A 14,699-nucleotide genomic window follows, 5' to 3' on the forward strand; every position below is an offset into this window, starting at 1 on the left:
TAGAGCGCGTCCTCTTCTCTAAAAGGTAGTCTGAGTGGAGAAAGTAATGAAGATGGAAGGAGGTGATGTTGTTGAATTATTGAGGAGATTTATGGAGTAGCGAAGTGATAGCCGTTTACTCGTCCTAGCGGAACGACGGAGGACGGTGATAGCAGGAAGCTGACAGATAGCATGCCAGTAAGTAAACAGCAACTTCCTCAGTTTGCCTAGAGTCGCCCCTTAGCTGAGCCAGCTAACTAGCTAATCTGTAAGCAACCGTAGTGACAGCTCGAAGTCATTCAGCAAGGCGATATAGAGAGAGTGTGACGGCTCGGGATTAATTTTAGGTCTCTGGCTCATACGGGCTAAAAAAATGCTCTGAAGTGAACGGCGGGAGAAAGCTAATGTAATTTTTCCATTGAGCTAACAGTTCACCGGGACAGAAATTCTCGGGGTTTTTTTGTTTTGTTTTTTTTTTTAAAAAAAAGAAGGTGTATAACCAGTATTGAGGGTGTGAGACTAGCTGGTTAGCAGCGCCCAGGAACAGGTAGGATCCTACTTAAATCAACTAAATAATATGATATGACACAGCAGGCGGGGGGGCTTTCCAACTTATCATAGTAACGACATATTCTTTGCTACCATTTTGCTTCTGTCCCATCAGTCGTGGAGGCAGACTTTGTACCTGTCTTTATCCTGTTTGGTAACAGCTGTGTGCAGGTGTGTGCACTTGTTATTCCTCAGGTGATTTGTGTTCGTGACAGGGGAAGAGAAACCACCACAGACGGGCATATTGGATAATGCGTTGTTGGGATTTTTCTAATAGCTGTCATGTGATGCAGCTTTTCTCCACACCACTCATCCTGTTCTGGGGCTTCCTGTATAGGGGGGGCTGGTGTGAAGCCACAGAGCCTTGCGAGTACGTGCTCTCAGAAGTTTAAAGCTGCTCGTTTTACTTCTCTGTGACCTTCGCAAAAAAAGGCTTCTGCTGTTGTGGCAGTTTTTTGTTTTAGCGTTTAATTCGTTGTTGTCCTTTGCTTACCATATGTGTGTGTGTGTTTACCTTTGACCTTAGGCGGAGGCTGTGCCTAGGGTTTGTTGGTTGGGTGCCCTGTCAGTGTAATGTCGTGTGTGTGTGTGCGCGCGCGCAGACACAAGTTTAGGCTTGTTAATGTGTGGCACCCATGGCTGCAAGTGTCTTAGGGCTCTTAATGCTTTTTGACAATGAAGCACAGCAGGTCATGGAGCAGAAAGATCGTGCAGGCTCTGCTGTCATCTGGCATCATGGACAGTCGTTCGTGCCAGAGGGCTCATGAAATTTCCTGGCAATTTGAGCGGTGAAAACTGTTGCAGTCTCTTCCATTTTTTTTTTTTTATTCTGTATCTTTTGCACACACAGGCATGGCATGGGTTAAGCTGTATTTTGTACTTATAAATACCATTATATGTAGCACTTTAACTCCACAAGAAACCTTGAAAATCAAGCTAATTGTATGCAGGAGGCTACAAGTGAGTTGCCTAACTGTAACAGGATGAGCTGAAACAAAGCATGTGGTGGGGAAAGAAAAGGAAGTGTTAAAAATGGAAGGAAAAACAAAACCCTTATTTTAATCACTTGCTGCGGGAGGATGGAGAATTGGAGGGGCAAGATGAGGGATACATCACTAGCTTAGAGGCAAGAGAGGAGAGCGTAGGCTGCTATAAGAGGATTCCTCGCTGTTGGGTCTCTCTCTCTGTCTCCCTCAGCAGTGAAAACCACACACAAACCACACACTCTGTTGTCATTTCTACTTAGCTACCGGCAGTCCTCAGCTATATGTTTGCACGGATGAAAGAAAATAGAAGCAGAAAAACAGACCCCCGCCTATCCCCTTTCCCCCAAAGCTACACGAAACCTCCTATTGAAGAAGACTTTAGGGGGAGAGCAAGGTGGGAGTCAGTGATGCAACAGAGTTAAGGTAGTCCAAATAAAGAAGATGCCAACAGACAGTGTAAAAGAGAAGTGATATAAACTGAAGAGAGATGTCAAAATAAAATGTTAAAGTCTTCTGAATGGTGTAAATTACTCTTAGCGGGAGGTGGGGTCAAACTGTGAGCTCTGGGCATGATGGAGGCTCTTTCCTGTCTTCCCCTTTTTTGACCACAGTTGCACAACCCTGCCTTTAACTTTGCTTTTACAAACCACAGTGTAGATTACAGTAGTTCCTTAATAACTTCTGTTTCTGTTCAGGTTAAACAGTCTTGTTTTTTAGTTCCTCTTTTTGATACTAGTTGCTTAGTATAACAGTTAAAGTGTATCTGAAGTCAGGTGTGGGTAATTTGCTACTGTAGGTTTTATTTTACTTTATTACATTCATTTTTATAGTTGTCTTTCATTCCTTTAGCTTTTCTTCCTTGGTGTAGCAGTGTAAGTAGGATTCTCATTGTTTTGCTAAGCAGCAGTTTCTGTAACTAAACCCTGTACCACAGGAAAAAGCAGCTGGGGCAGCTCAGTCACTCTTAAAACCACCCGCTTCGTCATTCTCTTTTCTTCTCCCTTCCATTTAAACGTCCACTCCAATTGGCCTAAACAACTTCCTCCAAAAAAAAAGAAGAAAAAAAAAAAAAGGAGGTTCCGATTCCGAAGTATGTGTGTAATGGGAAATGATGTAATCAACAGGCAGATATGTATACACGTGTGTGGGTGTCAGCCTAATTCATTCTCACACTTGGACATGCTTCATCTCTCTCACTCTCTCTGCTCCAGCTCTCCCAGACAGGTATTGTGTGTGTGTGTGTGTGTTCGTTCCTTTTCTTTTAAATGTGGCTTTTGTATGAAACCATGTGAAGGAAATACTGGGTTATTGTATGTCTGCCTCAGGTGTTGTGCATCAACGCTGTAAGATCATCAAGCTCACAGCAAGGATTATAAATGTAAACTCAAAGCCTTTGTTTTGAAAGAAGTCCTTGGAAGGAGGAGTCACAAATAAGCTCATTTAGACTGGCAGCCCAGTGTGTGTCCGTGTGTTTGTTAGTTCAAGACAGTAGTGTAGGTGTAAAAATCACAGGGAATGAGCTGTCAACTTCTGCTAGCTCACAGGAACAGGTTTTGTCAAACCAGACTTTGAATAAACACACTTGCACAGGCACACTTGTACAATCCATGACACATCCTCTGCTGCTTTCTGCCATGTAGCTGGCTCTGTCAGCTTTTTGCATTTCTATGGTTAAACTACTTAACATGTAGGATATTCCTTGAGCTCGTCTAGGTCACAGGGACGTAGCTGTGTATGTATGTGTGACAGTATCCTTCCTTATCTCATGTGTTTCTCAGAGGCTGAGAGGTTGCCAGGGGCAACAAACATCGACCCCTGATGAAATTTCTGCTTTTATAACCCCCACCAAGGAAGTTTGGCAGTTGGCATGACTGAGTAAAATCTAGCTGTTTCTTATGAAGCTTAGTGAGAAAACTTTCACTGGGTATATTATTTTTAGTTAGTCAGTTTGCAAATAATCCATTGCTGTGCCTCCACATTTCCATGTGAGAAAGTATTGTAATGTTGTAATGAGCATTGTTGTCACAGAGTAATATTTTAAATTACTAATGTTAGATCAGAGGTGTCTGCTCTCTGAATGTGCTTCTAGTGCACCCTGGTGTCGCACTTGTCTTGAGTTATCCACCCCTTGAGATTTCTTTCATACCGAATCACAGATATCACTATCCCGCTTTTAATTTAGTCATTGATTTCTGCTCTATTTATCTTCCTGGACTGCCCATCTGCAACTCTTCTCCCTTTATCTCACATCTATCTTCTTTAGCACATCATCGATTTGTTGCTGTTGCTTGTCAAGCCTGCTCTGCCGCCTTATCTTTGACGCTGGTTTATTCATGTGTTTACTGGTCAGCGTGATTGAGTTGCACAGAGAAAACTCATCAGCTACTGCATCATTTTTGTTCAAGGGTGCTCCCTCCAGTTTGTATTGATTTCTGTCTTGATTAGGGAGCCTGTAATGACACAGAGACCACTAACAAGTTAGCCAGACCTAGATGGAAGGTAAACACCTGCTTAATGACATAATTATGCTCAATAGTGTACTCCCAAGACAATTACGTTTCTATTTTCCTCCACCAGATGATTGAGTCTGCCTGCAGTTTGTCAATAGAGGCTAGAAGTCTTTGAAACAGGTTATTATTTGCTGTGTGCATCTCTGTCTCTTGTGGTTTTAACGTAGTTTCAGATTGAGTTATCATTATATCTGTGCGTGTGCGTCGCTATAGCAAAGTATTATATGTTGCTTTGCAATATTATATCAATAAAGGGACATCAAATATCAATATTTTATAAAATAAATAAAATTACTCTAAGAATGCCCATCTCATGCCAACCATCCTGAGATAACATTAGCCAAGCAAAGTTGCATTAAGTCAGCTCAGCTGAAAAGCCAACACACTTAACTTGACAAAGCTACCTCCTAATTCAGAGCAAGGTAATAGCTCAGTCACATGAGCAAAAGATAAGATGGCAACCTCCTTGCATCTAGAAAAACAATCTTGTCTTTGTTTTTGTTTTTTCCCTATATTCTCCGACCTGTTGCAGTTTGTGTTGAGTAAACGGTTACCCAGAGCTTATGAGCGTTTCACATCCACTACTACTTATGATCGCAAGTAGGGCAGGGCAATATGGCCAAAAATATTTATCACTATATATATTTGAAAATTTGCGATAATGATATAATTGATGCAAGACAAAATACTTTACAACTCCACAACTTTATTAGTGCAAAAAAAAAAACATTAATTTATTTTCACTTAAACAAGCAGCTGTTTTTATGTGCATTAAAGCTGTATAAAAATGTAACGGTACAAATGCAAATTCCTTGCTGACAGTTTAACCAAAAAGGCATTTCCAGTGGAAATGGGATGACATATCCTGAGCATAACCATGTATAATATCCACAAAAGTTAAAGAGGTGCTTTGCAACATGAAACTCCACAGTGCCAAATAAATAAGTCAAATACATATCTTTCGGACCATAAGGTGCACGGGATTATAAGGCGCATTAAGCAAAATAAAGCAGTCAGATAAGTCTAACTTTACTCAACTCATTCTTCTTGCTTCCTCCACTTCTGTACCATTGACTCATTACTGCTGAATTCTCTCACAGCTGCTCTCTTCCCATGTTCTACTGCGTGACTGATAGCCTTGTGTTTAAAATCTGCTTCATACGCATGTCTCTTAACAGGTGCCATTTTAGAGTCCTTATACACATACAATACGGTTATATTATGTTGAAGCGCAGTACGTATTACTCTGTGAGGCTCTTGACTACGGTAGCCGTAATGCTCCGACAATCCATCAAGCGGTGCAGCTTTGTAGCTTACCAAAGTTGTACTAAAACATTTTTTGACAGATTTCTGAGTGCTGTTTACCACATAAAATCGGTTTGAGTTCAGTAAGCAAAACAGAATTCATACATAAAGCCCACCAGATTATAAGGTGCACTGTCAATTTTTGAGAAAATTAAAGACTTTTAAGAGTGCCTTATAGTCCGAAAAATACAGTAATAACGACGGTCCACTTGCATGTTCTACAAAAAAAAATGTGCTTTAGTGGCTATCTGACGGACAAAAACCAAACCAGTTCCACGTATCTGAAGTTGCACGTTTTTACAAACCAATTCTGGTTCATCCGTTTCATTCACTGATCCGCTTTTTCACTTCTCATTCTCCGTAGCCGCTATGCTTTTTCCACCATGTGCGTACCAAAACAAAAGCACTGCGCATGTGCATTTTACCCATATTCTATCGTGATATTTCATTTTCTTGTCATTGTAGATTTGCTGATAGGAGGCAAGCTTTCTGCAAACAGTTGCTGTCTGACTTGGATTGACTAAAATCACTCTCAGAGAGATTGTTTGTTTAAGGTTTGAAAATAATTGCTGTCTAATGTATAAATGCAGATGGATATCCAACATGTTGTCATTAGTCTGAATGAGTCTTTGTTAGTGAGCACAACTCAAAGGGACTTCACGCAACAGGCTGTCAGCTGGTTGCATTCCGATTGTATTCCTATAGAACATTAAGGTTGTTGAGCACAAATGTAATCGTTAAATATCAATGTCTGCCTATGCAGACAGCAACATATGTCTGATTTCTGATCATTTATCATAATTAATTGTTACATTATCAGAGAAATTGCATGTAATTGCCATCTTGACCCCATTTATTTGCATGATGATATCAGATTGATTTAGTGAAATGTTGGTATTCCTGACAATCTCATTATATCGTGATAAATATTTTTGGTCATATCGCCCTGCTTTACTGATAGGTCAGTACTGTAGATTTCTGGATCACTGTTATAAAATGGCAAGAAATAATAAGCCATGTTGTGAACATGACCCATGTTCACGTTTGTGCATGAAGATGAGAGAAGCACAGGGAGGATTTTAAAGCACAGGGTTTTTAAAAAAAAAAAAACAAAAACAAAAAAAAAAACGACAAAGGGAGCTTGAAAAGGTCTTTCATATACAGTTTATGAAATAACTGAATTAAAAGCCTGACACAGACGCAACAGAAAAATGGTGATCAACAAGGCCGATATCGGCTGATGCCAATGTTCACCTGGCGCGTCCATGAGTCCTTGGTATGCTGATCCTATCTTGAACTACATGAGTCATAGTTGAAAAGATTAACAATGTATGACTGATGCGTCATTTGACTGGGGAAAAAAAAATCAACCTGGGTGTTGATTTGAACATGTTATTCATTCATATTTGGTTTTTTTTCCAGCCTCCTGTTTTGTAACAGTTTCTGTCACATGTTTCTGCGAAGGCTACTTGTAAGTTGAGCTGGCTACTTCCTTATTTGGCTCTTTGGAAATTATAAATGGCCTCTGTTCTCAATTTCTAACTGGTTATTAGACATATTTATTGATGTGGTTTCAATGACAAGAATAATCTGCATATTAAGGGTGGTCTGACTTCTTCCTCTTAGTATTACTTAATTGCGTGTATCCTTCAATGTTGAGCTGATTTGACTCTTAACCCTTTTCCATTGTCTCTACATTATTATTCTTTCAGTGTATCTTGTTACTGGCCATGCATCAAACTTTGTCACTGCAGTTTCTTCCTGCTGCTGGGATTGAAGGCAAATATATCACATAGATAGGCGGCAAGGCTGGCAGCTGGTGATTGTAGCTTTCACGTGTCTTTTTCTGGAGCCATATGATGCAGATGACATGCCCCAGACGCCGGTGTGGACAGTAGTTGGGTTAAAAGTGATTCTGTAGGAGGAGGAAGAAGTCCTCTGACAAGTCTGACTCATCCTCAGTCTAATCACACTCTTTATTTTGTTACTCAAGTTAGTCTGCCATTAAACAGCATATGCTGGCTGTCCTCGTTGTCCTCATCAGTGTTAAAGAGCAGAACAACAGGCTACCACAAAGGACTAATTTCTGTAAATGGAGGCTATTCTGCGTTATAATCCTTCCACATTTTATGAGTCACTGGCTCCCCTCCCCCCTCGTCATTCCTGTCATTGGTGGAGTCCATAAATAGACACCTGGCTGCCATGAAGGGACCAAGCACTGAAGTAATACAAAAAGAAGCATTTGAATGGATGAAAAAGGCATCTGGAGGCAGAGAGCATGAGGAAAGAGAAATGATGTGTGGGAGGATAAGTGGATGGGTAAAAGAGGGACAGGGAAAGGAAGGCACAAAAATCAAATAACTATTTTTTTTTTTTTTAATTACCATTTTATGCTATTTGTGCTTGTTGGGAGATTTTCTGATTAATATCTGTCCAATAATCTATAAAATGTGGGTTTTGTATTTATTTTAAAGAGTATTTTCTTTAACAGAATATGTTGCGTAATGTTACCTTTCAAAGCCAGCCTTCTACCTGAGGTGAAAGTAAAGACATTTTTAATAACTGCTTGTGTATCTTTTCATCTAAGAAGTGAAACATTGGAGTAGTGTTAAATTGAAAATATGCCATCTTCCCTGCACCAAATTTTAGCACATTTTTCTGTGTGACGGGTATGAGCATAAAAGGACTCTTTCCTTCCCCGTTTTTCTTTTTCCTCAGCCTCTTTCACCAGACATACCAAACATGGAATTTGAGTCTGCATTCAACAGTCAATTTAGCCTTGTACTTGCAGTCTCAGAGTGCGCACACAACGCAGGCACCATTCACTGAAAACACAGGATTCATCAGAGAGGCACAGAGGTGGTATCTGGCCTGCCATGGTCTTACAGTGATAGTCACACTGTAGATTTGGTTAAGGGGTCGTCAACATGTACATATGTGTTGCTCCAGTGATACAAAAAAATGTGACATTTAAGAAGTAAATATTTAAAAATGTGATTTATGCAGATGCCTCTAAAGAGGATGGTGTTAGGCAGACTCTCACTATTGGTTCATTAGGAAACTGCTGCAGGGATTTCCATCACATTAATGGTCATTGTTAAAATTGAGTTTTTGCTTCCCACTGTCACCAAGTGCTTGCTCAATGGGGCTATCTCATTGTTGGGGTTTCCTCTATTATTGGAGGGTCTTGAAGCAACTGACTGTTGACTTGAAGTCCATGACTTTTCACTTACAAAGCCCTACAGATATATCAGCGAATATTATGTATTTGTTGATAATGGGGCATCAGCATTTAGAACAGCCAATAAATGAAAATTCAAAGTAAAGAAGACACATGTAATTAACAATGTTTTGAGTGCTTATGTTGAATAGTTTGTCCACCAAAGGGCATTCGGTGACTTCCCTGTTTGGCAGCACACGTTTGGAATGCCACAAACCTGCTGATCTGAACAGAGTTGGGCAGAGGCTAGACAAATTTGTGACAATAAAATAAGTTTATTTTTTAAACTTCATTCTCATGTTTTTTTTTCACACAGACTCTTAAATAGCAGCACATAACAAATGTTTTTATGGTTCATGTGTAAAGAGGAAAAAATATCTGCTGATTTATCGAATTTTTAATGCTGATGCCCCATTATCGATATTACCGATATTGATTTTAGTCTTCTATTAGTGTGTGTGTGTGTGTGTGTGTGTGTGTGTGTGTGTGTGTGTGTGTGTGTAAACAACGATGCCAGTGATTTAAAAGAAAAAAAAAAAATCTAATTTATAGTAAAACTAACAATTAACCAGTTCCTACTGTATAAGCATGCACATGTGACTTTATTTATATAAAAAGTGAATTAAAACTGGTATTAGGAGGTAGTTAGTTTGTGATATTACTCATTGCTCTGACCTAAATTTACTTACTCTTGTATTGAAGCTTGTGTCTTTTGCATATGATTAGGTAGAGTGAAGATTTAAGATTGGATGGGCCCCATGGGATTTTCTGGTCTTTAAGTGGGCTGCAGTACTCTTGATTTGGTGAGTGGTTGTACTAAACTATTAATAGAACAACACAATCGGACTCACATGTACCTATGGAAGCATTAACATCTAGCATTCATAGTTAAATAGAGGTGTTTGTCCATAGAGACAATCAACTTTTTCATTTTTTATATATATATATATATATATATATATATATATATATATATATATATATACACACACACACACATATATTTTTTTTTTTTTTTTTTTTTAAATTAAAATTTGTGAAATTGAGGGAACAAATACTACTGCGTTTTAATTACACCCAAACTGCAGTAGATTTGGAATTGTGGTTAAACTGTCTTTTTAATTTTTCTACAAGTGACTGCAGGTCTTATAGGATGAAAAGGCAACAAATAGGAGTGTGCAGTTGAGAAACAGTATCAGATGGCTCCTACTGCAAAGTGAGAATTAAAATGACAACAAAGGAGGCAATAAGTGAAGAAAGAAAAGGTGCCATTGGAGTTTCAATAGAAAAGAAGCCACATGCATGGCGTACAGGGTGCTCAGAGAGGGTGAATACTGTGATGGACTGGAACCGATATCAAAAATAACAAACAGGAATGGAGGAAGCAGAGATTTCATTGCATCATGAAAATGTCAGCTGAAGTAGGAGAGGAACCTCTCTGTCTGTTTATGGACATATAAACTGTAGCGCCTGTTCAGCAAGTATCTGCATTCAGCCATGCCATATTTCTTATTCTCGTCAGTGCTTGAAAAGAGAAGCCAGCCAGGTTTCTCTGTGTGGGTGATTTATGATTTTTATTTATTTATTTTTTTCGATTTGTAAGCCTAAGTTGAGAAGGCGGTGCCTGCAGAGGTGTGCGTCTGGAGAGCAGTGAGCGGGAAGGAGAGACTTACTGTTTGATGTGTAACAGAATTTTTTTTATTTATTTATTTTTTCTGAAAGTTACCAAAAATAAAAAAGAAGGCTGATAGATTTAGTAGAGCTTTGTTCAAGTGTGGACTGTTTGTATGTGTTCTGTATATTTGCGGTCATAAATGTTAACATTTATTATGCAGCGTGTGTGTTTGTTTGTTTTTGTTTTAATCAGGGTTTCTTTTTTTTTTTTTTTAGGTAGAGGTAACTCCACTGCAGATGAAGGAACATGTTGGCTATGGACCAAGGAGTGGTGGAGGAATGGCTGTCAGAATTTAAGGTAAAGCTTCATTTTCTGTATGAAAGTGTTCGTTTGGGCAGGGGAAAAAAAATACTAAAAAAGTCATTTACCTGTGATCTGTATGCAGTACATACTCTGCTTCTTATTATTGACAGGATTTATTTCACACATAAACAAACACACTTTGAAGTGCTTCGCTACCAGAAAATTGCACGCTCCTACTCAAATATGAGCATTTGCTGTTAGGTGACCAGTACTAGAGCTGCGGCTTAGTGATGAATATTAATGAAGGAGCAGATGAGATTTTTTTTTTTTTTTTTTTTTTCTCCTGTGTGAATGTGTGAGGACCAATCTGCTGTCATGTCTGTAAAGTTGACCTAATATAACCAGCTCAGTGTGACAGACAGTGATTGTGGTTAAAGAAGCTGTCAGGGTCTCTGCAGGATTTCACTGCTATTAAAACGTCATTTCAGAAGCAGCAAAACCAGACTATCAGTCTGCTTTGCTGCTAAATGGCAGATTTTATTAATAAAAAATAAAAAAACGTTTTTATTTTTATATATATGTATGTGTGTGTGTATATATATGTATGTGTGTGTGTGTATATGTATGTATGTGTGTGTGTGTATATGTATGTGTGTGTGTATATGTGTGTGTGTGTGTGTGTGTATAGATAGATAGATAGATATAGAAAAAATTAAAAAGAAATCTTTTAGTTATTTATTTTAGGGGTGCAACGATACACAAAATTCACAGTTCGGTTCGATACTTTGGTGTCACGGTTCGATATTTTTTTGATACAAAAAAATGTTCATGCCTTTTTAATTTGTCATTTATTAAAATTATAAATATATATTTTAACTCAAAAGTACAGTTTTTAAATTTAATGTTGCTGAAACAAAAGTAATTAAAAAAATAAATATATCTCAGGGCTCTCAAAATCCCTGGTAGCCCTTTGGGCAGGGACTCTTCAGTTTTTGGTAGCCCAAAATAAATGTAAGTAGCCCGAATTAAAAAAAAAAAAAAAAAAAAAAAAAAGAGCAACTTGTTGATTGATGTTTTGTTTCCTTTACAATATTATACATTAAAGTATAAAATTGTAAAGGAAACAAAACATTAATCAAAAAATTGTTGAAAAACAAATTACAACATTGTATAAAAATTACAATCATCAACTCAAATACTTGGTTCTAATTGAACAGAAATTTCTATGAACTTGTAAGAACTGTGTAGGACATGAATCAGTCTGTGTCAGATCCTGAATTTGAAATTTCCGCTGAAGTCACAAGTAAGAGACAAGTGGAACCAAGATCTAGGCCATTTGCTTTTTGAAGTTTGCAAAGACTGCTAAATTGTGCCAGTGGTAGTTCACTCTTTGCAACATAGTACGCTGTTCTAAACAGATATACAGGTTTATTTTTAGTATGTTATTTGCAATTGGTGTTTGTTCTGGGAAAGATATTGCAGACTGAGCAATAATGCATTTCTTGCATTTCTCATGGGTTCTAATGGGAGCCTTTCTTAAAATGACTGGTCCCAGTAACAAAGGCGCTTGTCGACTCAGAAATCGAGAGAAAACCAACAACACACCCGGCAGAACATTATGTTATTTACACGGGTGCACATAAGTGGTCCCCATGTGCGCATTCGCTGTCAACATAAAAGACGCGCACCAGATAAGAAGTTGCAACGCGCGTTTGCGTCCATATAAAAAGCACTGTTTTTGTCCGCTAGAGTGGGATTTTCACGGCACATTCCGCACCACATCTCTGTGCGTTCATCATTTGTTTGAAGCCAGCTCACCTCCTGCAACCACTTTTCCGAGAATACGCGCTTCTTTTGTGGTTCGGACTCCTTCTGACATTTGTTTGGAGGTGGAGGAACACCAAAGTAATTGCTTAAAGGAGCTTCTTCGACATCTTTAAGAGTTTTAAACAAATGTCTGTCCTCCTCCAGAAAATCTTATGTATGCAAACACGCGTTGCAACTTCATATCTTGTGCGCGTTTTTTTTATTTTTTTTATTTTTTTTGGACAGCGAATGCGCACCTGCGGACCACTTATATGCAGCCCCGGTTATATAGCTCGTCATATTGCAGCCACAGAAATTCTTTTGTCCATGAAACCATAAAGCTGCACTTTCTTTTTGCCTTATAGTCTGATTTGTCATAACTTTTCTGTTTTGTGGTAAGCTTTTCTTTGGCTGTCACTTCTTCTGCTGAGTCTTATTTGGCTCAGCAGAACTAAAATATATATCCTGCTGGTTTTACACACACACACACACACACACACACACACACACACACACACACACACACACACACACACACACACACACACACACACACACACACACCGCTCAGCGATTCTCTGCGCGATCAACCTCCAGTCGGACTGGAAAAAGCCAGACTGGAAAAATCGCTAGCCCCGGGACGTCGGGCTAGCGATTTTGCAAGCCCTGTGTTACAGGCATGGCCCTTTAAGGATGGATGATGGGAAATGTATTCGGGATGTGTGTAGCGGGACTGCCTGGTGTGTGTGTGTGTGTGTGTGAAGAGAAAGAGCGGAGAAGGGGAAAAAGTAACGGTTAGCTACAGAAGAGACGAAAATAAATAAAAGGAATATAATAACTCCCTCGACAGCCAGAGTTGTGTCGGCGATGCTCGCTGTGAGTAAACTGTTTCAGCCCACTGTACGCGGTGTTCGTGCCTTAGAGAAGAAATAAAGTTCGGTGAAGCAGTTTCCTACGCCTCCTTCGATCTTTTTGCTAGCGGAGTTGACCTGTATAGTAAGCTGTTGCCGGCTACGAGTCAGTTACGGAACCTTCAAGTAACTGCCAGAGGTTTCCTTACTACGGTTCGGGGCCGCGGATCTGGCGCGGTAACACCTGTATCTGATTGAGGAATCACTCATCTTTGGAAAAGAGAGTTTATTACAGAGAAATGGCTCTTTCCAAAATAAAAGCTATACTATACGCTTCTTCTGGGCTATATTCTCAGCAGCATATTGTAGCGGGTCAGGGCTGTTCGGGGTTCTGTTTGTACAGTTATGTTTTGTTTATGTTGCCATAGTGACGGGTGACGCCCTCTCGCTGCAACGGTGTGTCCTTCCGGGGTCAGAGGGCGCCCTGTGTGTTGTTGTTGTTGCTGTGCGGTTGCCGCGCTGAGCAGTTAGCTAGCGGCAGTGTTCTTCTGCAGATGTCAATAAACGGCTGTGCTCTCTGGGTTATGTTTGTTATGTGCCATAGTGACGGGGCGCCCTCTCGCTGCGACGGTGTGTCCTTCCGGGGTCAGAGGGCGCTCTGTGTGTTGTTGTTGCTGTGCGGTTGCTGCGCTGAGCAGTTAGCTAGCGGCAGTGTTCTTCTGCAGATGTCAATAAACGGCTGTGCTCCCTGGCTAGCTCACGGGAAGCAAGACCAAACGATACCTCCGTCTCCTCCTTGTCTGAGCTCGCCACAATATTAAGCATATCAGGTCCCCATAAGGAGAATCATGTGCTAACGGCTGTCTAAATGACTCGGGTAAAGTTTGTAGCATGCATGCTTGTTGTTTTTGTCTGCTTCCACTTGTCTTTGCACTAGGATGATGTCGGCGTAAATGTGCAGTCATATTCGTTGTGTTCCCACTAGTGCTGTCAGCGTTAATCTCGTTGAAATGACGTTAACGCCACAACACGGCAAATCTCTGTTAACTGAGCTACCCCTGCGTGGGGCTAGACTGCCAACACGTTAACGAGCTAACTGCGCTAACACACTAGTTCCCACCCATGTAATTGAGCATTGCGTGGCACATCCAACATACTGTTTTACTTTAGTCCATGACGCGCTTACCTTCAGGGTCTTACGTCACATGAAAACCAAAATAATTCCAAACGCCAGATCTGAATGAGGGTGGGGGAGGTTCAATTTGCCATGTTGCAAGGAGAGCTTAACTTCTGTCTCGCTAGCTTGCCCTGCGCTCTTCCTTCTGACGATGCTGTCTGTGTTGAACGCTCAGTGGATCTGTGTTTGACAGTGCAGCCTAGGCGGAGTAGTCGAACGCAGATTCACTGAGCGCTCAACACAGACAGCATCGTCAGAAGGAAAGTTGATCAAATAAATTACAAATTTTGTATTGTTCGATACATATGCGTACCGAACCGAAAGCACTGTATCGAACGGTTCAATATCGAGATAGATAGATATAGATATATATATATATATATATATATATATATATA

The 14,699-nt window shown here is 39.9% G+C and overlaps 1 protein-coding gene across 6 annotated transcripts in view; it reads left to right on the top strand.

Annotated features, from left to right (window-relative positions):
• Positions 1-14,699, top strand: part of fam126a (family with sequence similarity 126 member A) — a 25,917-nt gene continuing 11,218 nt past the window's right edge. Inside the window, exons 1-3 of one of the 6 annotated variants that reach the window (XM_040020786.1) lie at positions 1-177; positions 9,276-9,352; positions 10,440-10,521. In XM_040020786.1, the coding sequence (XP_039876720.1) occupies positions 10,471-10,521 (51 nt within the window). In that variant the 5' untranslated portion in view covers positions 1-177; positions 9,276-9,352; positions 10,440-10,470. The other 5 variants (XM_040020785.1, XM_040020791.1, XM_040020790.1 and 2 more) reach the window with 5 other exon arrangements.

The sequence above is a fragment of the Simochromis diagramma genome, unplaced genomic scaffold, assembly GCF_900408965.1.
Source record: "Simochromis diagramma unplaced genomic scaffold, fSimDia1.1 OVJJ01000753.1, whole genome shotgun sequence".
Lineage (NCBI taxonomy): Eukaryota > Metazoa > Chordata > Actinopteri > Cichliformes > Cichlidae > Simochromis > Simochromis diagramma.